Raw genomic sequence first — 26,144 nt, 5'->3', positions numbered from 1 at the left:
CCTGAAATTAAAAACCACCCCTAACTGGCCACCCCTTAAAGTATTCACAGTTACCTCACAGTCAGCCCCATTAGAAATATATATTTCGACTTCGTATATAAAAGTAAAGTATGTTAATATGCAACCAATCATGGCAACTCCCACCATGGGGTTTCAAGAGATGTTCAGAGGTGGTTTGCTATTGCTTGCCTCTGTGTAGCAACCCTGGGCTTCCTTGGTGGTCTCCCATCCAAATATTAATTGTGCCCAACGCTGCTTAGCTTTTGAGATCTGATGAGATCAGGTTAGTCTGGGATATGACAGTCTGCAGGGCTTTTTTTCCTGGAAAAAGAGGTGCTGGAACTCTCAAGAGGGAAATGGAGGAGAAACACACGGGTGCCCCTCATGAACTTTTTTTTTTGAGAATTTTGTTTCCACAAAGAGGTTCTGGAACCTTCCCCCAGAAAAAAAAGCCCCAGAAGCTAGTACTAGGGCTCATTTTGTAGCAGGAGCTTCTTTGCATATTAGGTCACCCTCTCACCCCGATATAGTGAATCCTCCAAGAGCTTACTGGGCTCTTATTACAGGGCTTACTGTAAGCTCTTGGAGGATTGGCTACATCAGGTGGGTGTGGCCTAATATGCAAAGGCGTTCCTGCTACAAAACAAGCCCTGCGGTAGTCTAAAAGAGTTTTTAAACACATGGAGCTAAAAAGAACCACACGGAAAGATGTACCTGTGGGGCGTATCCAGGAGGGACAAAAATAGGAGGCACTGAACCATTATGTGACATCATGGGCACCTGAGCAGGACCTAAAGGTGTTACAGAAAGATTTCAGCATCGTATTATTATCACCAATGAGCTGATATCTCTGAACTGTATTATTTCTTAGAAGACAGATGCAAGTTAATCCAGTGGAATCAAGATACAAGATAAATTACAGTTGACAGTTATTAATTTAATGCAGAATATAACTAGAGTTGCTTTCCAACTGAATGACTTCCTCTGACAGCAAAAGAAAAACAAGCTGCACATTTTAACAGACAGTGTCAGTAATGATGATACTTTGGAAAGTCTCACAAACTTCTCCTGAAAAGTATTGTGATCCAACCTACTGTAGTGGCAGAATTTCTTATAACTATCCTGAAATATAGACTCTTGGGAAATCTCCACGCAAACAGATTTCACAGCTTTTATTGAGATCCTGTTCTATTTCTGTAACATTCATTTCCCCTTAATTTATTAGTCATCCTTATTTGTAAATGTTTCACACCGGGCTGGCCCTAGATTGTCTGGCACCCTAGGCTAGGCTAACTTCTGGCACCCACGCCCACACTAATAACGTCACTGAGTCACATGGGGGGGTGCCCAATTCGATGCCCCCAGAAGGCTGGTGCCCTGGGCAGTGACCTACTTTGCCTAGTGGCAGGGTCGTCCTTGGTTTCACGTTGTCGTTCCCTTTGATTGACAATTTTTAATGCACTATAGATGTTAAAGAACATGGATTTTCTTGGCCCAGAGACAGGGGCTGGGAATGCCAGGAGAGGAATGGGGGTTGGCTTGAGGGAAGAGAGAAAGATGGGAGTATTGACAGGGGGAAGAAAAAGAGGGGATTGGCTTGGGAGAGAGAAAGAAAGGGGGGGGGGTTGGCATGAGGAAAGAGAGGAAGAGAAAGTTCAGTTTGGAGGGAGAAAGAAAAAGAGCAAGGCTTTTTTTGGAGCAGGAACTCCTTTGCATATTAGGCCACACCTCCCTGAGGTAGCCAATCCTCCTGGAGCTTACAGTAGGCCCAGTACTAAGAGCCCTGTAAGCTCTTGGAGGATTGGCTACATCAGGGCTGCCTGGCCTAATATGCAAAGGAATTCCTGCTACAAAAAATGCTCTGAAAAAAAGGATTGGCTGGGACAGAGAGAGAGAGAGAGAAACAAAGGGATTGGCTGGGGAAAGAGTGAAAGAAACACAGAGTGGAGTATTGGCATGAGAGGAAACAGAAAGATGGGGGATTGGCTTGGTGAGAGGGGAAAGAAAAGGAAAGGGATATTGGTTTGGGAGAGAAAGACATGGAAAGAAAGGGGAGAAGGAAGGAAGCAGAGGTGATGAAATGCCCCCTCCTCACAAGTTTCTAGTGGTCTCTGCTTGTTGATATACTATCAGCCATGTGTGGCTCCCCTCTGTGGATATCTAAATCCACACAGAAGCTAAACAGACTTTTCAGCAAACTTGGGGCACTCCCTAGTTTTGGAAAAAACTGAATTAAAAACAACAACAACAAGGGAGAGGTTTAAATCCCCTGAAAAGTAAATCCCCCAAAGCACTGACCTCAGATGATCAGTGGTGGTAGGGTTCCCAAGTCCCCCATTGGCTCCATAGAGTTTTCCCTCCCAAATCACCAGAGCGTCCAGGAAAACCATAGAGTTTTCCTGGAAATGCCTAGAGTGGCCAGCGAGCGACGCTGCTGCCATGATGACATCACTTCCAGGTGATGTCATTGTGCCAGCGACGTCGAGGGAGGTTCCCCCGCCAATCCAATGTTGGCCGGCGGGTTGGGAACCTCCAGGGTGGGAGAACCCCCATCCAGCCCAGGGAGTTGGCAGCCCTAGTGATGGGCCATGCAGCTCAGGAGCCCAGCTGAGCCCGGGGGAAGCCGCTCCAGCCCAGTCTGGCAGTGGAAGTCCAATTCCAGAAATATCTGGGGACTTTGGGGGTGGAGCCAGGAGACACTGGGGGTGGAGCCAGGATCAAGATTGTGACAAGCATAATTGAACTTCAAAGGGAGTTCTGGCCATCACATTTCAAGGGACCGCACACCTTTTAAATGCCTTCCCTCCATTAGAAATAATGAAGGATAAGGGAACCGTCTTTGGGGGCTCATAGAATTGGACCCCCTGGTCCAATCCTTTTGAAACGTGGAGGGTGTTTTGAGGAGAGATAGCAGATGCTATGCTGAACATTTGGCACCTCTAGCTCAAAAAACAACCCCCCCCCCAGAGCCTCAGATATCCGCAGATCAATTCTCCATTATACTCTGTCGGTCTCCATGGGGAATAATGGAGTGCCCAGCAGACAGTCCCCCTCCCCCCCCCCGCTCGCTTTCTGATGACCTGGGGATTGGCAGCCCTAAGTGGAAGTCAGCAGCCACGGTGGAGGAAGCCAGCAGCCACGCTGAGCCTGGCTGCGGTGGCAGAGGGGGGTGGCAGCTGTGCTGAACTTGGGGGCTTGGAGCCATGCCAGGCTTGGCAAAGGGATTCCCCCCTGCATGTCTAACCGGCCCCCCCCCCCCCCCGAGCTGCAAGGCAGGAAAAATGGGGAATCGGCAGCAATGGGGGAGTGTGAATCCTCCCTGTGAATATTGTGAGTCCCCAATTTTTATATAGGTATTTCATATATCCTGCATCGTATATACGAAAGCTTTTTTAACACACTGTAACAGTCCTACAAAGAATTACTTTTGCCAGGGAGCGAATTCCCCTTCATTTTTAAAAATACTCTGTCTCGGGGAGAGGTTTGTTAAGGAAACAGCAAGGATTATGCCTTGCCCTTTGCAGATGCTGCAGGACCCCGAGCGCTTCTAGAATATACGCAGCTGCAATGAATCACTCTTGCTTTGTTATTCCCAGGAGGGAAGAGTGTTCAGGATTTACTGCAGCCCATTAGGTTACCTTTGCCTCTCTCGCCGAACACCCACATTTTGACATCACGCGGGCAGCGATAAGCATCACTGACGCAAGCCCTGCCAAGATCAAATCTAAAGGCCACGGCAGCTGAAACAAAGGCGCGCTGCGCTGACGTAGGAAGCGCTTCATCCGGCTCGGGATCCTGCGAGTCAATCATCCTTCAGGCCAAGAATAGTTGTTCTCAGCTCGCTTTTTACATAACAGCAGCAGCTCGGATATTTTATTTTCAGCTATCAGTAACCACAGTTATTGCCAGGGATTGCCAGAAATAACATCTTATAACGCGCAAGCAAGCTCTGTTAGCCTTTACAAACGCGACGGGTAATTTGACACAGTTGAAGGACAGAGGCTCGGAAGCGGCACAGACAGGATTTCACCTTCAGCTACATTTCCTAATGTTGGATTCGGGTGGGGAGCTGTGTGGGTCTGAAGCAGCAGAACAGATGCTTCAGAAGCCTTACATTTAGGAAATTTTGAGTCCAGTGGCACCTTTAAGAACAACAGAGTTTTAGTCAAGGTACAAGGTTTTGTGTGCACGCAGGGCCAGCCCTAGACTGGCACCCTAGACAAGGTAACATCACCAAATCAAATGGGAGGGGTGCCCAATTTGGTGCCCCCCAAAGGCTGGCACCCTAGGCAATTGCCTAGTTTGCCTAGCGGCAGGGCTGGCCCTACTCTTGAATAGCGGGTTAAGAGGTGGAAGTGGGCAGCTGAAACTTTTTGATGCATGGAAGTAAATAACATAATCTGGTAAATAACATCCCTTTAAGTCTCTATTAAAGGGAGCAGGACATGTTTTCTCCAGGTGGTTGGCAACCCAACGTGTAGGGTTATCAGCTCTAAATTGGGGGATTCCTGGACATTTTGGGGGTGGAGCCTGGAGAGGGAGGGGTTTGCCTAGTGGCAGGGACGGCCCTGTGTGCACGCATACTATATACGCATACTATATGAAAGCATATACCTTGAATAAAACTCTGTTGGTCTTAAAGGCGCCACTGGACTCAAAATTTCCTAATGTAAAGTTTCTGAAACATGCGTTTTCTGAAACATGCACAGAGCCAGTTTGGTGTAGTGGTTAAGCGTGTGGACTCTTATCCGGTAGAACCGGGTTTGATTCCCCACTCCTCCACTTGCACCTGCTGGAATGGCCTTGGGTCAGCCATAGCTCTGGCAGACGTTGTCCTTGAAAGGGCAGCTGCTGTGAGAGCCCTCTCAGCCCCACTCACCTCACAGGGTGTCTGTTGTGGGGGAGGAAGAATAAAGGCGATTGTAAGCCTCTCTCTCTGATTCAGAGATAAGGGCGGGCTTTAAATCTGCAGTCATCTTCTCCTCCTCTTAACAGTGCAGTTCTATGCAGAGTTCCCCAAGTCTCAGCCCATTGAATTTAGCTTTGCATGGGAGTGCATGGTCAGTCGCACTAACCAAAGGTGGGCAGGGACAGGTAAAACAAGCAACTGCAGTAAGAGAAGCAACCAGAGTTGTGAGATTTAGAAGTCTGGGGAAACAAGTATTTCTAGCGCTCCCAGACTAAACTTTCATTTATCTTTCATTTCATTTATCTGTCTATCTAAGTTAATTGCAGTAGGCAAAGTTCAACAGGGAGGGAAAGACCTTTTGTTTACAATGGCCCCTTTCACATTATCTTTCTAAACCGGATATTATTTGCTGTTGGCCCAATTTCAAGTAAAGCAATACAAGGATGGTGGTTTCATACAGCGAATTTCCTTCCATTAACGAGCCGTCTCTGAAGTGCTATTGTCGTTCCAAACAGTGCCACTTTTTTCCCCGCCCTTTTTCGCTGTGTGGTCTTCCTCATACTTTTCTTCAAACATTCTAAGTTGAGTGCCATAGCGCTAAACCAATATATCACTTCAGTACTATAGTGGCACCATTGAGATGAGTCAATAGTGTCCAGGCATCTTGGGTCAAGACATCTCAGTGTCAAGACATCTTAAAGGTGCTGCTATAGCACTGGAGTGCTATATTAGTTTAGCGCTATAGTGCTTAACTTGGAATGTTAAAAAAAACAAAGTCAGAGGAAGATTATGCAGTGGAGAAGGGTGAGAGGCAGGGGTGGAATTCTAGCAGGAGCTCCTTTGCATATTAGGTCACCCCCCCCCCCCCGATTTAGCCAATCCTCCAAGAGCTTACAAAAAAGAGCCTTGTAAGCTCTTGGAAGTTTGGCTACATCAGGGGTGTGTGGCCTAATATGCAAAGGAGCTCCAGCCCTGGTGAGAGGGAAGCAGCACTGTAGGAAGAGCTATAGAAGAAAGCAGTTTCCCTCAAAAGTGGCTCAACCACGCTTTGTTAGCCCAATGCAAGTGGGTTTGTATGAAGAGGTAATTGTATTCCATTAGCAGCCAGTTACTAAAATGGGTCTGGCTGAAATTATAGACAATATCCATTAGCAACCAGTTACTAAAACGGAATATAAAGGCGGTTTGAAAAGGGCGAATGTTTTATGCTGGGGGGATGAGGAAGAGAATTTCATTATAATGTATGGTGTTTAATTTCATTTTAATGATACCGTTCTTCAGATGGAAGAATGAAATTGGCTCCTCTAATTAATGAGAAGCTAGTTTAGCAAATCATCTGCCATTAACAGTCTCTGTAGTACCTGTTCATAAGCTGCATTTTTGTTTTAAAAAAACCCTTGAAATTAAAACCTATCTAAATTATGCTCATAGTTATCTCTGTGTGAGTTCTTCAGCAGCCTCTTTGCCTTCTTCTTTGGAACTACTGGCCCAGGCAAGAAAAAAACCACAGGAAAATTGAGAGGAAGGCAAGATGAGGCAAAAATTGAGAGGAAGGCAACATATGGAGCAGAGGTCCATCAGTGGCCATTAACCACAGTGTGTGTATATATATAATTTTTTGGCCACTGTGTGACACAGAGTGTTGGACTGGATGGGCCATTGGCCTGATCCAACATGGCTTCTCTTATGTTCTTATGAGAGTCCGAATCCTGGGGTCTTCCTTAGAAAGTTAGAAAGTCCCTTCCTTCAGGAGAAAGATCTTTCTCCTGAGAGAAAGCCACTAAATAACCCTGTGACGGAACCGGCCCGATTCTGCCTTCAGACCCGGTCCCGTCAACTCCCTATTGAGTCGCCAACTCCTGGAGGGAGCTATTTCTTGGGCTCGCTGCCACCACCTGCTCAGTCTAGGGGTTCAGATTGAGAGGAACAGGACTCCCAATCCCCCTCTCCAGCTATGAGGCCAGGCCTCAAGGTCCTCTGCCACCCTGTACTTGGGTATCACAGAGACCACAGCACTTCTTTGGGGAACTCCTGGAGGATTGGCACCTTATCCAACTGCATGCCTTCCCCCTTCCCCGGGGCCCCCTTCATAAAGCAGCGTGGTCTAAGCGGTCAGGATCTATGTGGTACAGAGTTTGACTGCCAGCATTCAAACCAGAAAAAAAATGTTTAATAAGAAGAAAATAAAAAACAAAACAAAAACAAAAACAGTTACATGTAAAAGTTTAGCACAGCACCTGAACAGCAACAAGAAGGACAAACAAAAGGTGGATTTAAACGCATCTCTTGTCCCTGGTGTAAACTGGCCCTACCTTGTGAATGACTGCCTGGGGTCCCACAGGCAGGAGCCCACAGGCTGGCAACCTCTCTCCCTGAGCGCCAGCTGAGAACTGGCCTTTTCCCGCCTAACTCAAATAAATAAAACAAAAGAACTTCCTGCCCCTCTAGGAGGCTTTCCCCCTAGAGGCGCTGGTTTAACTCTGGAAGGAAGCAGGGGATGAAGGGAGGCTAGGCCAAAGCCTGCTTTAGTAGTTTAATGTTCCCTTCCAACGAAGCACCAACATTAACTAAGATGGCGTTCCTCCACAATCCCCTTCCTTCCTAGCAAATGCAGTGGACAGGGCTGCCAACTCACGACTGGAGAACACCGGGAGATTGGAGGGTGGAGCCTGAGGAGGGTAATATTTGGGGGCGGGAGGTATATCAATGGTAGGGTTGCTAAGTCCAATTCAAGAAATATCTGGAGACTTTGGGGGTGAAGCCAGGAGACTTTGGGGGTGGAGCCAGGAGACTTTGAGGGTGGAGCCAGGAGCAAGGGTGTGACAAGCATAATTGAACTCGGAGGGAGTTCTGGTCATCACATTTAAAGGGACCGCACATCTTTTTAAATGTCTTCCTTTCATAGGAAATAATGAAGGATAGGGGGACCTCCTTTTGGGGCTCATAGAACTGGACCCTCTGGTCCAATCTTTTTGAAACTTGGGGGGTATTTTGGGGAGAGGCACTGGATGTCACGCTGAAAATAGGGTGCCTCTACCTAAAAATACAGCTCCCCCAGAGCCCCAGATACCCGCGGATCAAGTCTCCATTATTTCCTATGGGAATAAGAGTTCCCAGCAGACATTTCCCTCCCCTCCCCCCGCTTTCTGATGACCCTGAAGCAGGGGGAGGGCCTCCAAACTGGGGGATCCCCTGCCCCCACCTGGGGATTGGCAACCCTAAAATGGGCTGTAATGCCATAGAACCAGCCTTCCAACGTGGCCATTTTCTCTGGGTGAACTGATCGCTATCACCTGGAGATCAGCTATACTCCCAGGAAATCTCCAGCTACCACCTAGTTAACTACAGTCAGGGCTTTTTTTGGAGCAGGAATGCAGTTCTGGCTGGCTTGGCATCAGGGGGTGTGGCCTAATATGCAAATAAGTTCCTGCTCGGCCTTTTCTACCCCAAAAGCCCTGACTACAGCAAAGCTATGGCAGCAAGCAGACTTTCACACCTTTGTTACCAAATCTGGCATAAGCATACTTGGGGGGGGGGGGAGGGTAGCCATTTAGGGCTGCTAATCCCCAGGTGGGGGCAGGGGATCCCCCAATTTGGAGGCCATCCCTCTGCTTCAGGGGCATCAGATAACAGGGGGAGGGATGTCTGCTGGGCACTGCATTGTACTCTATGGAGACTGAATCCCATAGGGTATAATGGTTTTATGTTTGCAGTAATGGAGAAAATAAAGTTGGGGGAAAACTTTGTAAGAATGATAAAAGCAATTTATACTGAAAAACGTGCAAGGTTATGTATAAATGCAGATCTTACAGAAGAAATGATAATCAGCAAAGGTACAAGGCAAGGTTGTCCGCTTTCACCACTGTTGTTTATAATGACTCTTGAAATCTTATTGATGCAAATACAAGATGATGAAGAAATTGAAGGAATGAGAATTAAAGGATTTTCCTATAAATATAGAGCATTTGCAGATGATATAATGTTTATAAATGAAAATCCTACGCAAGTAACACCTTTGTTGTTAGCCAAAATACAAGATTTTGGAGAACTGGCGGGACTTTATGTTAATAAAGAAAAGTCAAAAATTTTGTGTAAAAATATGCAAGTAAGTAAACAAGAGGAATTGCAGAGATTAATGGGATATGAAGTTACCCCTAAAGTAAAATATTTGGGCGTGGAAATAACAATGAAGAATATTGATTTGTTTAAAAACAATTATGAAAAGTTATGGCGTAAAATGGACGAAGATATGATAAAATGGAACACACTTAATTTGTCACTGCTTGGTAGAATAGCTGCAATTAAGATGAACATTTTGCCAATAATAATGTATTTGTTTCAAACTATTCTGATTGTGAAAGACAGTAAGCAATTTAATAAATGGCAAGGAAAGATTTCAGAATTTGTATGGGCCGGGAAAAAACCAAGGATTAAAATGAACGTTTTAACAGATTCTAAAGAAAGAGGAGGATCTCAACTACCAGATTTAAGATTATATCATGAAGCAGTTTGTCTAGTGTGGATAAAAGATTGGGTGACGCTGTTGAATAAAAAACTTTTAACGTTGGAAGGTCAAGGAAATAAATTCGGCTGGCACGCTTATATGTACTATGGAAAGAAAAAATCGGATGGTTTTTTTTCTCACCATTATATAAGAAATAATCTACTAAATATTTGGATGAAGTATAAGAAATATGGCGATGAGAGAAAACCACTATGGATAGTGCCAGCAGAAGTAATAAGAATAACAGCTGAGACAGGAGAGGAAAAAGGGATGTCATATAATCAATTACTAAAAATACAAAGCGGTAAAATAGAATTGAAAACTGCTGAAGAGTTGAATAATAAATATGATTGGTTTCAAATGCAACAAATAAAAAGTTTGGTGGAAAGCGATGTTAAAACTGAAGGAATACGACGAGAACAAACAGAAATTGAAAAAGTTCTGCTTGGAGATAATGAAAAATTAATTTCGAAAATCTATGTTACCTTTAAAATGGTCTATGGAAGATGAAGTAGTGAAATCTCAAATGATTAAGTGGGCAATTAATGTAAATAAAGAAATACAGATGGACACATGGGAATATTTGTGGAAGAACTCTATGAAACTCTCAACATGTCAGAGAATTAAAGAAAATTGTTTTAAGATAATGTACAGATGGTATATGACTCCTAAAAAGTTGGCAAAGATGAACAATAAGATGCCAGATAGATGTTGGAAATGTAAAAAACATGAAGGTTCTTTCTACCATATGTGGTGGACTTGTTAAAGAGCGAAAAAGTACTGGCAGATGATTCAACAAGAGATTTCTAAGATCTTGAGATACGAATTTAACAAAGTTGCAGAGACTTTTCTGTTGGGATTACAAATGGAAAAATTTCCAAAAGAAGATAGAACTTTAATTTGGTACTTGCTCTAAGCTGCTAGGACATTGTACGCGCAGTCGTGGAAGCAAGAAAAAATACCAGAGAAATGGGATTGGATTGTAAAAATTATGACATGGAGTGAAATGGACAAGTTAACAAGAACCTTAAGAGACTATGATTTAGAAGTATTTAAGATGGAGTGGAAAAAGTTTAGAAGATATGTAGAAAAAGAGTGGAAAATAAAAGGACATTGGACAATTTTTGATAATGACTAAGTACAAGAGGGAGGAGGATATTAATTTTGGTTCTTATTAATTAAGGGTACCTTTAATATTAAGATTTTAAGTATATAACACTGGCGGGGGTCAAGTAACCGGGGGAGGGGTGGGTAGAAAGTAATATATGGGATAGATTAAAAAAAAGTAATTATTAATGAAGTAAGAAATTGAAATTTATTACCACATGTTACTAATAAAATTGTTTGAAAAACCCATAGGGTATAATGGAAAATTGATATGTAGGTATCTGGGGCTCTGGGGGGGGGGCTGTTTTTTGAGGTAGAGGCACCAAAGTTTCAGCATAGCATCCGGTGCCTCTCCTCAAAACACCCTCCAAGTTTCACAAAGATTGGACCAGGGGGTCCAATTCTACGAGCCCCCAAAAAGGTGCCCCTATCCTTCATGATTTCCAATGGAGGTAACGCATTTAAGGTGTGCGGTCCCTTGAAATGTGATGGCCAGGACTCCCTTTGGAGTTCAATTATGCTTGTTACAACCTTGCTCCTGGCTCCACCCCAAAGGTCTCCTGGCTCCACCCTCAAAGTTCCCAGATATTTCTTTAATTGGCAACTCTACAGTCTTGGGTCCCCAGGCTTCTGGCAAGGCCTACTGCCCCACCCACACACCTCCTCTGCTGCCTGTACCCCCTTCCCCCACTCATGAGTGGTCTTTCACCCAGCTGCATATGGGAATCTGAAGATATAGAAGGAAGAACAGTGTACAGGGGGAGAATTTAGTTTCAGAAGGGTGGCCATGTTGTCTGCAGTAGAAGCACTAGATAGCACCTTAGAGACCAATAAGATTTCCGGGGTGTAAGCTTTCGTGAGTCATAGCTCCCTTCATGAGATACAAGTAGGGTTGGGGTGCCAGTCTCCAGGTCCTGGTGGGGGTTCCACCAGTTTTGGGGGTTTCTGCCTGCCACTCTAGCTGGCCAGTGAGAGAAACAATGCAATGTCCCTGACACAATAATGTCACCCAGAAGTGACATCATCATGTTGGGGACATCGCACAGTGATGCTCTGGTTTGAGGGCAAAATTATGGTTTGAAGCCAGTTTTACCATAGAGTTTTGCCCAAAAACCAGAACATGGTTGCAAAATGTCCCCAATGTGATGATGTCACTTCTGGGTGATGTCATAGCATTAGGGATGTCCCAGAATGCCCCCCCAAATCCTCTCACCGGTGCACTGAGGGGACCTGGCAACCCTAAAGTGGGAAGAATTTCAAAGGGTGACTATGTTGGTCTGCAATAGAAGAGCTAGGTTCAAGCTAGGGTTGCCAATCCCCAGGTGGGGGCAGGGGATCCCCCGGTTTGGAGGCCCTCCCCCCGCTTCAGGGTCATCAGAAAGCGGGGGGAGGGGAGGAGGGAAATGTCTGCAGGTAACTCTATTATTCCCTATGGAGACCGATTCCCATAGGAAATCATGAAGAATTGATCTGCAGGTATCTGGGGCTCTGGGGAGGCTGTTTTATGAGGTAGAGGCACCAAATTTGTAGCATAGCATCCAGAACCTCTCCCCAAAATACCTCCCAAGTTTCAAAAAGATTGGACCAGGGGGTCCAATTCTATGAGTCCCAAAAGAAGGTGCCCCTATCATTCCTTATTTCCTATGGAAGGAAGGCATTTAAAAAGGTTTGTGATCCCTTTAAATGTGATGGCCAGAACTCTCTTGGAGTTCATTTATGCTTGTCACACCCTTGCTCCTGGCTCCACCCCCAAAGTCCCCAGATATTTCCTGAATTGGACTTGGCAACCCTAGTTTGAGCCCAGTTGCATTTCAGAGACCAAGACAAATTTCTGGGTATAAGCTTCCAAGACTCAAAGCTCCCTATGTCAACAATTCTAATCTTTTCCGAAACTGTTTTAGAATAAGGGTATTCTGTTAACACCACACCATAACAGTGAGGCTAGAAGACTGATTATTTTTATATCTTGACCATAAAACTGAGAATACTATATATAAAAGGAAGCTATAACCTCATAAACAACAAAAAAATGTCCAACAGAGCTGTAGACAGCTGTATATTTGTGGAAATGTGCAGCAAGGAAAACATCAACATTCAATACAGACTACATTTTCACTTCTGAAGAACTGATGGTATACACAAAAAACCAGCTGGACTCTGACAAGACTAGTTTTAAACCATAATTGGTTACATACTTCAGATTTATACAGCCTGTTCTGCCTTTACTGTATGGTAGGTGTGGTGGTGAAATCTCTGACAGTGATTGGCTGAGATACTTCACAAACATTCTAGGAGTCCATACAGTTCTGTTGCCTGAATATTTAAAATACGCTCTATCTGAGGGAAGTAACATTGCCAGTTTGGCTGGAATTAATATCTCAAGAACTAGAAAAACTTTATGGGGCATCTAGGAGAGAGGCTCTAGGAGTTAGGTAAACTGAAAGACAGACACTATGGAGTCTGCAGGAAATGGAAATATGAAGGAAATGGAAAGGGTTGATGGAGAAGGAGGACTGAGGAAGAAAGAGAAGAGAGGGAGAGAACTGAGGCAAGCAGGGCTCATTTTGTAGCAGGAGCTCCTTTGCATATTAGGTCACACCTCCCTGATGTAGCCAATTCTCCAAGAACTTACAGAGCCTGTAATCAGAGCCAGTTTGGTGTAGTGGTTAAGTGTGCAGACTCTTATCTTGGAGAACCGGGTTTGATTCTCCACTCCTCCACTTGCACCTGCTGGCATGGCCTTAGGTCAGCCATAGCTCTGGCAGAGGTTGTCCTTGAAAGGGCAGCTGCTATGAGAGCCCTCTCAGCACCCCGCCCCCCACCTCACAGGGTGTCTGTTGTGGGGGAGGGAGATAAAGGAGATTGTGAGCCGCTCTGAGACTTTTGAGTGGAGGACGGAATATAAATCCAATGTCTTCTTCTTTCTGAGAGTTCCACCTCCTTGTCCATTGGATAGTATGTGCAGCTGCATAACAATCCCTGGATGAGCTCCACCACCTATCTTTCTCCAAAATGACCCCTGAGGTCAGCCATTGCTCAGGTCCTCCTGACCTCTTGATTGCCAAATTCTTTGTCTGTTTCATGAAGTTACTACTGACTCTCCTTCCGCCCCCTCACTCCTTCTTCAGGCCCACTTGAAAGGGCAGTATGGAAAATTATGCTGAAGTTGTCAGATACGTCACTCCTGTGCTATTTTTAGGGGGAAAGGGCAGCTGCTACAGGCACATGTTCATGGCCCCCCCCCCCCCCCAAGTACCATCTGCCCAATTTGGAAACCGTTGTTTTATGGCGAAACAAGAGCAGGGCTTGCTTTCTCTTTCCCCCCTTCCCCTCTCTGAAGCCACGACCAAAATTAAAACTCATTTTGAAACAGGAACCAATTTGACGCATTCTAATCTGCATATTTTCCTCATTTGATTATGAATGCGGGCATTTCCTTTAGGAACAAATCCATACATATTGCAGCCATTCTAATGTCAAAGAGAACTGAATAGCATGACAACTTGTGCCTGTTACAAAATGTGTTCATGAAGAGTCATCTTACTCATCGCACTACAGAGAATTCTTGAATGGATGATCGGTACCATTCACTTCTGCAAACGGGTCTCATTCATTCTAAACCTGGCTTCTGAATCATTCTAATGAGTGTAATTACTCATCTCTCACATAACAAACCTTCACAAAACAGTAGCACCACCTGAGAAAAACTGCCACATAAGATTTTTTTCCCCCTGCTGCTTTTATCCCAGTTTGACAAAATGACAAATAAGCGTTTTGATGGCTTGAAGAGGAATCAGAAACGCTTCCTGCACTTTCATAAAGAAGAATCCACAGCTCACCAGTACTTGATGCAAACCTAGGATAGCTTTCTTGCCATTATAAATGTATATATATAGCCAGGGGTCATTTTGTAGAAAAATAGGTGGAGGAGCTCATTAGCATAACTCATTAGCATATGCTGGCCCCCACCAGCCAAAAGCAACCTGGTGCAAGAAAGGAGGACCACAAGCGAGTGAGGCCTGCTTGGGCTGGCTAGAGATCCAGTCAGCCCAAGCAGGCCTCACTCACCTGGGGCTCTCCTTGGTCACCACCCCCCAGTCAAAAGGCCAGCAAGCCACCTGTCGCCAAAAATCACATAAGAAGTGGAGAAGGGGTGGCCTGGGCTTCTCCAGGGGTTAATGAGGGCTGCTGGGGGTGTGGCAAAGCCCCTGGTGGCTGGCTGGCTGCCCGCTCTCCTAATCCAGGGATCGCTCTGCAGCTGCACCTACTATTCAATGGACAAGGTAGGTGGGAAGGAGGAGAGGGGGCTGTCAGAAAGGTTCAGGAGCTGCGCTCCTGTGAGCTCCTGCTGAATTCAAGGCCTGTATATAGCACAATCAAACTCTGCAAACTGCCAAAAACTTTAACAATATAGCTTTTAAAAGCAGAATTGGATCACAGTGGGCCAGCATAAAAAGTGAGAGCCAATTTGGTGTAGTGGTTAAGTTCACCGACTCTTATCTGGGAGAACCGGGATTGATTTCCTACTCCTCCACTTGCACCTGCTGGCATGGCCTTTGGTTAGCCACAGCTATTGAAGGAGTTGTCCTTGAAAGGGCAACTTATGGGAGAGCTCTCTTAGCCCCACCCACCTCACAGGGTGTTTGTTGTGGGGGAGGAAGATAAAAGAGATTGTGACCACTCTGGGACTTTGAGATTTGGAGTGGAGGGTGGGATATAAATCCAATATCATCATCATCATCTTCTTCTTCTTCTTCTTCTTCTTCTTCTTCTTCTTCTTCTTCTTCTTCTTCTTCTTCTTCTTCTTCTTCTTCTTCTTCTTCTTCTTCTTCTTCTTCAAAAGTGAGTCACAGATGACCACCAAAAAGACATGCTCACCACTCTGCAAGTAACGGCTTTCATAGGTGGCAATGTGTTGCCCCCATGGTTATTGACCGAAGTCCCTTTTTATCCTCTCTCTTTATCAGGGTTGGAACACTTTCCCTCTGAAGAAAGGTTAAAGCACTTGGGGCTCTTTAGCTTGGAGAAACATTGACTGCGGGGTGACATGATAGAGGCTGACAAGATTATGCATGGGACAGAGAAGGTAGAGAAAGAAGTACTTTTCTCCCTTTCTCACAATTCAAGAACTCGTGGACACTCAATGAAATTGCTGAGCAGTCGGGTTAGAACGGATAAAAGGAAGTAATTCTTCCCCCAAAGGGTGATTAACACATGAATTCACTGCCACAGGAAGTGGTGGCAACTACAAGCATAGACAGCTTTCAGGAAAGGAAAGGAAAGGTCCCCTGGGCAAGCACCAGTCATTTCCGACTCTGGGGTGACATTGCTTTCACAACGTTTTTATGGCAGACTTTTTACGGGGTGGTTTGCCATTGCCTTCCCCAGTCCTCTACGTTTTCCCTCCAGCAAGCTGGTGCTCATTTTACCGACCTCGGAAGGATAGAAGGCTGAGTCAACCTGGAGCCGGCTATCTGAACCAGCTTCCGCTGGGATCGAACTCAGGTCGTGAGCAGAGCTTAGGACTGCAGTAATGCAGCTTTAACACTCTGCGCCATGGGGCTCTTAGACATCTTTAAGAGGAGACTGGATAAACAAATGCAGCAGAGGTCCATCGATGGCTATTAGCCACAGGGTATAGACGGAACTCTCTGTCTGGGGCAGTGATGCTCTGTATTCTTGGTGCTTGGGGGGGCCACAGTGGGAGGGCTTCTAGTGTCCTGGTCCCACTAGTGGACCTCCTGATGGCACCTGGTTTTTTGGCCTGATCCAACATGGCTTCTCTTATGTTTTTATTTTCCGAGTTTAGAGAAGACTCCATGGAACAACGACCTGTCTTTTCTTTTTTGCCAACTAATGGCAAACCTGCTGAGTTTTTCAAGGTAAGAGATGTTCAGAGGTGGGTTGCCTTTGCCTGCCTCTGTGTAGCAACCCTGGACTTCCCATCCAAGCACTAACCATGGCTGACCCTGCTCACATTCTGAGATCTGGGGAGATCGGGCTCACCTGGGCTATCAAGGAAATTGGAAAGTCCTGACAAAGAAATTTATTAGCTTGCCTTGCATGTTACATTCAATTTAATTCCACAGAACTCAGATGGGCAGAGGTTATACTACCAAATGCCTAATCCCCCTTCCCCTTACTGCTTGTTTTTCCTATCAAATAGCCAGGGCTTTTTTTGAGCAGGAACGCACTTCCAGCTGACTTGGTGTGGCCTAATATGCAAATGAATCCCTGCTGGACTTTCTATAGAAAGCCCTATGTGAAACAATGGTGACATCAGGGTGTGTGGCCTAATATGCAAATAAGTTCCTGCTGGGCATCTTCTACCAAAAAAGCCCTGCAAATAGCTACACATACTGGCAGAGTTCAATCATCAAATGTTTCTGAGTCTACACGGATTATGGGCTAGGTGTCACAAAACTATTCCAAAATATCACAGGAAGACTGAGGCCAAGAGAGCTACCAGTTGACTGATGGAAAGTAATGAATACACTGTAGCAGGGGTGGAATTCTAGCAGGAGCTCCTTTGCATATTAGGCCACACAAACCCTGATGTAGCTAATCTTCCAAGTGCTTACAAAAAAGAGCCTTGTAAGCTCCAGGAGGATTGGCTTCATCAGGGGTGTGTGGCCTAATATGCAAAGGAGGTCCTGCTAGAATTCCACCCCTGCACTGTAGATACATAGGCACTGCATAACTAAATATGTGCCATGCGAATAAAAATGTACAACAAAGATAATGTTGGAGCTGTATGGGCTTCTCAGGTCAACAACCACCATAGCATGTCACTGTTCTCTGTCGAAAGGTGTCTATGAAATCCTCTTTTCGTATGAGGCTGAAACTGGCTCTGAGTCCTAGAAGAAATGTGAAATCTGCAGAGGTTGCAAAACAGTGTGCCCTCTAAGCTGTGGAGTCTTGTGAGCAAAAATTCTACTTTGTGAGCTACTGGCAGGGCTTTTTTTGTAGAAAAAGCCCAACATAACCTCATTTGCACATTAGGCCACACCTCCTGACATCATCACTGTGTTGCCCAGTGCAAAAGCCTATCACAAATTCATTTCCATGTTAGGCCACACCCCCTGTCACCAAGCCAGCCAGAACTGAGTTCCTGTGTATTCCTGCTCAAAAAAATGCCCTGGCTACTGGCATTAAAGTTGTGAGTTGCTGCATCAATTAGTGTGCTCTGGGGTCATCCTTCCTGACCTAAGAAAATAATGTGTGAGCTGGAGGCTAAAAATCTGTGAGCTAGCTCACACTAACTCAGCTTAGAGGTTGCAAGGTCTGTGGTGTTTCTCTGCCAAAACTTTCCCCACACTTAAGCAGTAAAAAGCATGAGAAAGACTCAAATGCCCTTCTCCTTATCAAGCATGGAAATGGAGGAGGAGGGAGGCTTGAAGACTGACGGTTCATGCCCTGCTCCAGCAAAGTTTTCACAAAGGCTTTGTGGCTAGGAGTAATATATGAGAATAGGCAGCTGAAACTTGTCATGGTAAACAACAGGGGTGGAATTCTAGCAGGAGCTCCTTTGCATATTAGGCCACACAAACCCTGACGTAGCCAATCCTCCGAGAGCTTATAAAAAAGAGCCTTGGAGGATTAGCTACATCAGGAGGTGTGGCTTAATATGCAAAGCAGCTTCTGCTAGAATTCCACCCCGGTAAACAACATTCCACTAATCTGCTAAAGACATTTAGGATGTTTTTTTTCTTCTCTGGCAGTTGGCATCTCTAGCCCTAACCAATGTACATAACCAAACAGCAAACATTATGAAAATACGAAGCCCACAATATGGACTTTAGAGAGGAGGAGGATATTGAACTTATACCCTGCCCTCTACTACCCAAAGTAGTCTCAGAGCAGCTTACAGTCCCCACAACAGACATCCTGCGAGGTAGGTGGGGCTGAGAGAGCTCTCCCAGAACTGCTCTTGAGCAGAACAGCTCTGAGAGAACTTGTGACTGACCCAAGGTCACATCAGCAAGTGCATGTGAAGGAGTGGGGACTCAAACCCGGTTCTCCCAAATAAGAGTCCGTGCACTTAACCACTACACCAAACTGTCGGAGTGGGTAAGCGTAATCCATTCTTCCTGTATTGTTTCCCATGAGGTTCAATCTAAGCCAGGTTGAGTTCCCACTGAGGAAAAAATGTGATGGACTGAGCACAGGGGTGGAATTCTAGCAGGAGCTCCTTTGCATATTAGGCCACACCCCCTGATGAAGCCAATCCTCCAAGAGCTTACAAAAAAGAGCCTTATAATCTCTTGGAGGATTGGCTACATCAGGGGTGTGTGGCCTAATATGCAAAGCAGCTCCTGCTAGAATCTCATTACCTGAGCATATATATATATAGGGCACAGGCTGCACTGCTTAACTAACATTCTATGAGGACACAGACTCCTTCCACAGGGAGCAACACTTATTGTTCTCATGGCCAGCAACTTTCTAGCAAAAGCTCGGACTCCATCCGTGTGTTGATGCGCTGTCAGAAATGTGAATGGTACAAAGCCTCTTTCCTAACCACCACAACGTTGCTTAATTATGCATTCAAATTACCTCAGCTTTTGAAAAGGTTAAAAACAACCCTGTTTATCTGCAAGATGCAAAGACTGTACCTGTAATGCACTGAAATTGTCCATCTTCTCTTCTTATCGTAAACGCTTCCCCTGGATTAACTTGGACCAGAATAACCTTCAAAATGATAAAATGTTTAGAATTAGATACCATAGTTATTCGACATGCTGCTTTCTTCCCAATTAACAAACAGGATCTCTCTCTCTCTCTCTCTTTCTCTGGCCAATTCCCCACTAGCCTTATGCCGCTGTCATGCTCCTCTTTTCAGCAGAACTGGGGCTGCCCTGGGGCTGCTTCGCCTTTTTTGTGCGGCAAACAGAAACTAGTTTTTAGAGGATCTTGTTTGCTGTACAAAAGAGGTGGAGCAAGTTGTAGCCTTGGGGCAGACTAGGCTTCCCAACCCTCCCGCCCTGGCGGGGGACCCCAGAATTTCCACCCTCTTCCCCCGCTCCCCAAAAAAACAAAAGCGGGGGGAGGGGGGAACGGCGCCGGGGAGCATGGCGAGCCGCCCCATCCCGGAGCGGGTGAGGCCGCCGCCCCCTCCCTGCCCACCGCAGCTGCTCCTCCGAAATGGGCCCAGGCTGAGCCCATCTTGGAGGAGCAGCCAAGAGGCGGCAGCAGCGCAGGCAAAACCAGGGGAGGGCGGAGGCAGGCCAGGAGCATGGCGAGCCACGAATCCGGGCCCTTCTAGGACCCAGACTCGCGGCTCGCCATGCCCCCGGCCCGCCTCCACCCCCCCCCCCCGATTCCACCCCAAAGGCGGAGTGGAGCGGGCGTGGCGGCGTCGCCCGCTCCGAGAGGGGGCGGCTGGCCACGCTCCCCGGCGCCGTTTCCCCCCTCCCCCCTAGCTCCACCCCAGTGTCTCCTGGCTCCACCCCCAAAGTCTCCTGGCTCCACCCCCAAAGTCCCCAGATATTTCTGGGGTTGGACTTGGCAACCCTAGGGCAGACAGTGTGAAATCCAACGGAGGCCCCGCAGAGACGAGGTGAGTGAGAGCAGCATAAGGCTAGTGGGAAATCGGTCTCTCTTTCTCTCTCTGACTTCATGCCAGTACCTTGGACTACCTGCTCCTCAGAACTCCTTCAAGAGAAATTACTATGGAAGTGTAAGTAGGGGAATGGTCGCCAGCTCTTTCAAGGGCTTTAAATCAAGGCCCCCTTTGAGGGCAGCTATCCAACAGTGTGATCCAATGCAAAGTTTCTCCAGTCTAAGCCAGCTGAAATCAGTGGGATTAGACTGGAGTAATTCCTCATAGCATCGCACTTCAGAAGTGGAAGTCGTTTGGAAAAGGATTCTTGGAAAATCTTATCAGCAAAGCTATGGAAGCCCACATCCGAGTCAAAACATCTCCTGCCTTATTGGATTGTGCCTCCCTGATGGCTAAAATTCATAAGTCTCAAATAGGATTTGGGATCTGGAGAACTCCTGGAATTACAACCAGTCTCTAAACAAAGATCAGTTGCTCTGGAGAAAATGGCTCCTTTGGAAGAAGAAGAAGATGATGATATTGGATTTATATCCCGCCCTATACACTGAATCTCAGAACAGTCACAATCTCCTTTACCTCCCCTCTCCCACAACAGACACCCTGTGAGGTAGGTGGGGCTGAGAGAGCTCTCACAAAAGCTGCTCTTTCAAGGACAACTCCTACAAGAGCTATGGCTAACCCAAGGCCATTCCAGCAGCTGCAAGTGGAGGAGTGAGGAATCAAACCTGGTTCCCCCAGATAAGAGTCTGCGCACTTAACCACTGCACCAAACTGGAGGGTGGACTCTATGGCATTGTACCTAACCAAGGTCCTTCTTCGCCTCCAACCTTGACCTCCCCAAATCTCTAGGAATTTCCCAACCGGGAGTTGGCAACCCTACTCCCGAGGACTTGGCAAAACAAAAAACGCCAAGTCACTTGACCTGCGAAGTAGGTACTTCCCTGCAGATCAGCAGCTTTGTGCATTTTGTTTCAGAATTTGTACAATTTGCTTCTTCCTGAGGCATGTAAAGGAAGATATGGAGTCTGGCATCTCCTTGCCCCTGCTGTCCCCTTTTTGAAATCAATCCTGGGTTGTATCAAAAGGCCTATTACATCAAAAATACAGGAGGTCATAGTTCCGCTGTATACTGCCTTGGTCAGGCCACACCTAGAATACTGTGTGCAATTCTGGAGGCCTCACTTCAAAAAAGATGTGGACAAAATGGAGCGGGTGCAGAAGAGAGCAACGAGGATGCTCAAGGGCCTGGAGGAAGAACCCTCTGAGGAAAGGCTGAGGGCCTTGGGAATGTTCAGTCTAGAGAAGAGGAGATTGAGGGGGGACAGGATTGCTCTCTTTAAATATTTGAAAGGCTGCCACTTAGAGCAGGGGTCCCCGAACCCCGGGCTGTGGACCAGTACCGTTCCGTGGCCTGTTAGCAACCAGGCCGTGAGTTGTATAATTATTTCATTAGATATTACAATGTAGTAATAAGAAGAAGACAACACTGGATTTATATCTTGCCCTCCACTCTAAAACTCAGAATGGCTCACAATCTCCTTTATCTTCCTCCCCCACAACAGACACCCTGTGAGGTAGATGGGGTTGAGAGATTGCACAGGAGAGATACAAAGAAACCATCTTTAAGACCAACAAGAGCTAATATTTTAAGCATGTTTTATTTTAAGTTTTAAAAAAATCTTTGAGTTTGTCTGTGTCCTTTATAAAGTTTATCTCTCTGCTACCTGGCATTACATTTTATGACACTCGTGGCCTGGCCCGGCAAGATCTTGTTTATGTCAGATTCGGCCCTTGTGAAAAATTAATTTGACACCCTGTTCTATGCCCATTGGGCTTTGCTCGGTGTGAGCCACACAGTAATCCACCATGACAGAAACTTGCCTGCATCACTATAACAAGGGATCCACACGTTTTGCCCAAATGTGCAGTCACCAGAATCACACCCCTGTCCTGTCTGATACGGGATGGTCAGGGTTGCGTTGCCAACCTCACCCTGAGCATGGGAAGCAAAGGCCAGGGCTACCCCTCAGACTTGGATAGACTTTGAATAATGGTTGCAGCACTGGACGACATTTCAAGAGACCTAGGTTCAAGTTCCCACCCCGCCATGAAGTCTACTGCGACCTCAGTGAATTACTTTTTCCTCAGCTAGACTTCCTCACAGAACTGTTAGCTAAAATAAGAGGAGTGGAGATGTGAAGATTATAGAGCAACCTCCTCAGGGAGGTGTTACTGGCCCCCCTCACTTTCGATCTTCAGAAGGGGGTTGAGGATAGCTTTATTTAGAACTGTGTTTGACTAATTTAGTTTATATTTATTGGCGGCCCTGAGATTTTAAATGTTGGCTTTTTATGTGTTTCTAACATAATTATTGTTTAGTTCACATTGTAAGCCCTGTTGAGGTAAGCTCCACAAGGTAGAAATGCAGGTAATAAAGGTTGTAAATTAAACAAAGAAATAAAGGTAAAAGGAGAGGAGGAGAGAAGAACCATGCGTATCACCAGATGGCACTGAACACACTACATATAAAGAGCAAGTTCGAGGTATGGGGACAATTTTCAAACCAACAGTGCTGAACTTTACATTGCAGAGTCCCACAGGAACTTACCCTCTTCTGAACTATTTTAACTTTGATGGACAGAGATTCTCCAGAACCTCACCTCTGGGTAGAGTTGCCAACATCCTTGGGAGACAAGAGTCCTGCCCCTTGATACAGGGACTGTCTGGCACCCTAGGCAAGGCTAAGTTCTGACACCCCCCCTCCACTGATAACATCACCAAGTCACATGGGGGGGGCATCCAATTCAGTGCCCCCCAGAAGGCTGGCACCCTAGGAAGTTGCCCTTGAATAGAGGTTTAGCGTGGGCAGCTGAAACTTTTTGTGGCATGGAGGTAAATAACAGTCTGGTAAATAACATCCCTTTTAAGTCTCTGTTAAGGGCAGGCCTTGGATTCATCAGGAGCTCACAAGAGCACAGCTCCTGAACCTTTCTGAGAGTTCCACCTTCTCCTTCCCACCTTGTCCACTGAATAGTAGGTGCAGCTGCATAACAATCCCTGGATGAGCTCCACCACCTTTTTTCCCTACAAAATGACCCCTGGTTAAGGGGGCAGGACATATTTTCTCTGGGTGGTTGGCAACCCAACATTTAGGTTGCCAGCCCTAGGTTGGGGAATTCCTGGACATTTTGGGGGTGGAGCCTGGAGAGGGAGGGGTTTGGGGAGGGGAGGGACCTCAGCACGGTTCAGTGCCACAGAATCCACCCTCCAATGCAGCCCTTTATTCCAGGGGAGCTGATCTCTCTTCTCTGGGGATCAATTGTAAAAGTGAGAGATCTCCAGGTCCCACCTGGAGGCTGGCAACCCTGCCTCCAGGTAACAGTGTTTGAACTCAGAGAAGGAATGCCCACACTCTGTATACTGAAGAGATTCCATCCCCACCCCGTATTTTGGTAGAGATAATTAAATGACTGGGATAAGGAAACCCCAAAGACACCCATTCTTGTTCACGCCGAAAGCTACCAACCGCCTTCTAATTGGGCTGCAAGGGAGAGAAAGCATGTTTCAAAACATAACTGTCAGTTTGTATTAAAACATCAACGCCTTGGAAAAAAACCACTCCTACTCCAAGAGCAGGGATTCGGAGACCGAACGCCGCAATTTCGTACTTAGCATCATATGCCTGCCTGTGACTCATGAACCAAGTGTGTTCTCTCAGTTCGCCCTGAAAGATGAGAAAGCTGCCTAGGAATCAGCCTAGGAATCGCAAGCAAGCACATTCTATCTCTTTTCCATGACAGGGATTATCTGGAGAGAGACGATTGTTTGGGAATTACAGAGAAGGCAGAATGACCTTTGTTAGGTGCTGGAGCTCTCGGGCTTTCCAAAGCGTCTGAATCGCTCCTGCTCACCCTTGGATCACACTATAGCTCAGGGGTGGCCAAACCTGCTTAACGTAAGAGCCACATAGAATAAATGCCAGATGGCTGAGAGCCACAAGACATGAACGTCAGATGTCTGAGAGCCTTATGACAGGAAGGAAGAGAGGGAGGGAAGAAGGAAAGCAAATAGATGGGGAAGGAAGAGATAGAAGGAAAGCAACTTTAAATGCATTCTCCAAGCTGCCAGCTGGCTTGGCTTGGACAAGTGATTTAAAGAGAGAAATGCCTTCTCCAAGCTAACTGATAGGGTGGTGGGGGCTTCAAGAGCCACACAATAAGGGTGAAAGAGCCACAATTTGGCCCCCCCTGCTATAGCTTTATATTAATTTTACAGGCTCAGTTGTAAGCCTCCCTAAAAGTTTGCAACCCAACAGGCTCTTTCATCAATGGGAATATTTACAGGTCGCCCTTTCTCTCCCCCCACCCCAACACGTGGTCTTGGCACAGCAAATTCTGGTATCAAATCCTACCACTGCAATGTAGGAATACACTTCAGGCCAATGCCGACGACCCAGCATCTTATAGACTAGTGACAAGACTTTCTGCATTCACGCCAGATTGCACGAGGGATAATGCCGAATGCTCTCTCCAAACCTCTTTAATCAAAACAAGGAGAATAGGGAAAGATCAAAACGACTGCTGGATGCAGAAGGACCTCCACTCGAAAGGACCGGGCAGCAGGTGATGGTGAAAGACCTCAGCCTGAGACCCTGGAGAGCCGCTGCCAGTCTGAGCAGACAATACTGTCCTTGATGGACAATGCTCTGACTCAGTATAAGACAGTTTCATGCATGTTCATACGTGTTCAGGGTATTGTTTACGAAGGGAAACAGAACTATCAAATGTGGATGTTCTGAGCTTTTAAGCCCACATTTTAAAAGAATCAAATTCTGCATAAGATTTTTTTTTTTTAAATAGCATTTTTTCCTGGGTTATTTTACTCTGGGCATAAAGACCGCAACTTTGATATTTCTCTAAGCAAACAACTCCATTTCTTCTTACTATGGTCAGTGAACAAAAGGGAGCAATAGCCAATAAAAAACCCGCAAATGGAAAAGAAAGACTCCTTATCAAAGCAGAATCCTGCAACCCTAGAGCACAGCTTTGTCTGAGAAATGCTGCAAGGGTATAATTGGGACCTACTGTTCACAAGAAGCGATTTGGGTGAAGTCTGCCAGCTCAAATTAATTTTAAGATTAATTTCCAGAGCTACTGCTGATGTGGCTGACACCCTCAGCTCCTGAGAATCAGCTAAAAGCTGCTCATTTAGCATCCCGAGCTGCTTTCTCTCTGACGGATGAAATGCAACCACAATCAGTTTTCTCTCACCTGCCAAATGCACACATCCCCCCCAAAAAATAAATTGCAGCAAAACGTACGCTAAACTCACGAGCATTAAGGCATGCACTCATTTTATTTATCTTTCCCAGCCAATCTTGGCTCCTAAATGGAATGCAATCAAGTCGAGGGACTTGCTTCATCTAGGAAACCATTTCGAAAAGACCTAGTGTCATATACTTACCGTCGCCCGCATCCTTGAATGTTTCTCATTCAACTGGTGCTACCACAGTGACAAAGGGTAAAAGGAAGACTCAACTGTCGCCCACTCCAGATGTTCCAGCCCGTTCCATTCACCAAACACGGAGGCAACCTTTACGGCTGTGCAGAAAGTTGGCCTTTTGTTATTTAGCAGCCAAATCTAAACTCAGATGCTTGTAGCATGTCATGTTATCCCTCCTGACAGCCACGCATCCGTCAAGCGTTTAGAGGCAGGATGCCGAAGATATTATCAATTACTACTACACCCAGCAGCGCCTGCCTCGCTTCCTATCAAATTAGCCAATGCACAGCGAGCTTCTTGAGGTACACAATGTATTGTCACCATAGCAACTGGACCAACAAATAGCTGCAGCTGCAGCTGCTTCTACTGTCAGTTGATGGAAAAAAGGCTGAGGGTTCAGAAAACAAAGCTCCCCAAGATATTCTACTTTAAGAGACAGGTTTCTTCATTTTTCCCTCTCTGGTTTCGAGTCAGAATCTTCTAGCTGGAGCATATCCACTTCTGGCTTTAGCTGAGGCTATGGGAACCTGCAGGGAGCGACAGTCTATTAGCTGATGAAC

The 26,144-nt window shown here is 46.0% G+C and overlaps 1 protein-coding gene across 1 annotated transcript in view; it reads right to left on the bottom strand.

The window, feature by feature from the left end:
• Positions 1-25,800, bottom strand: part of FNDC3A (fibronectin type III domain containing 3A) — a 98,560-nt gene extending 72,760 nt beyond the window's left edge. Inside the window, exons 1-3 of the mRNA XM_060232007.1 lie at positions 25,546-25,800; positions 19,136-19,211; positions 715-791 (exon numbers count right to left, since the gene is read on the bottom strand). Coding sequence (XP_060087990.1) covers positions 715-791; positions 19,136-19,211; positions 25,546-25,557 — 165 coding nt within the window. The 5' untranslated portion in view covers positions 25,558-25,800. The remainder of the gene's footprint in view (positions 1-714; positions 792-19,135; positions 19,212-25,545) is intronic.
• Positions 25,801-26,144: the final 344 nt, after the last annotated feature.

The sequence above is a fragment of the Heteronotia binoei genome, chromosome 1 (genome assembly GCF_032191835.1).
Source record: "Heteronotia binoei isolate CCM8104 ecotype False Entrance Well chromosome 1, APGP_CSIRO_Hbin_v1, whole genome shotgun sequence".
Taxonomy (NCBI): Eukaryota; Metazoa; Chordata; class Lepidosauria; order Squamata; family Gekkonidae; genus Heteronotia; species Heteronotia binoei.
This window is presented reverse-complemented; position numbering and strand designations above follow the sequence as displayed.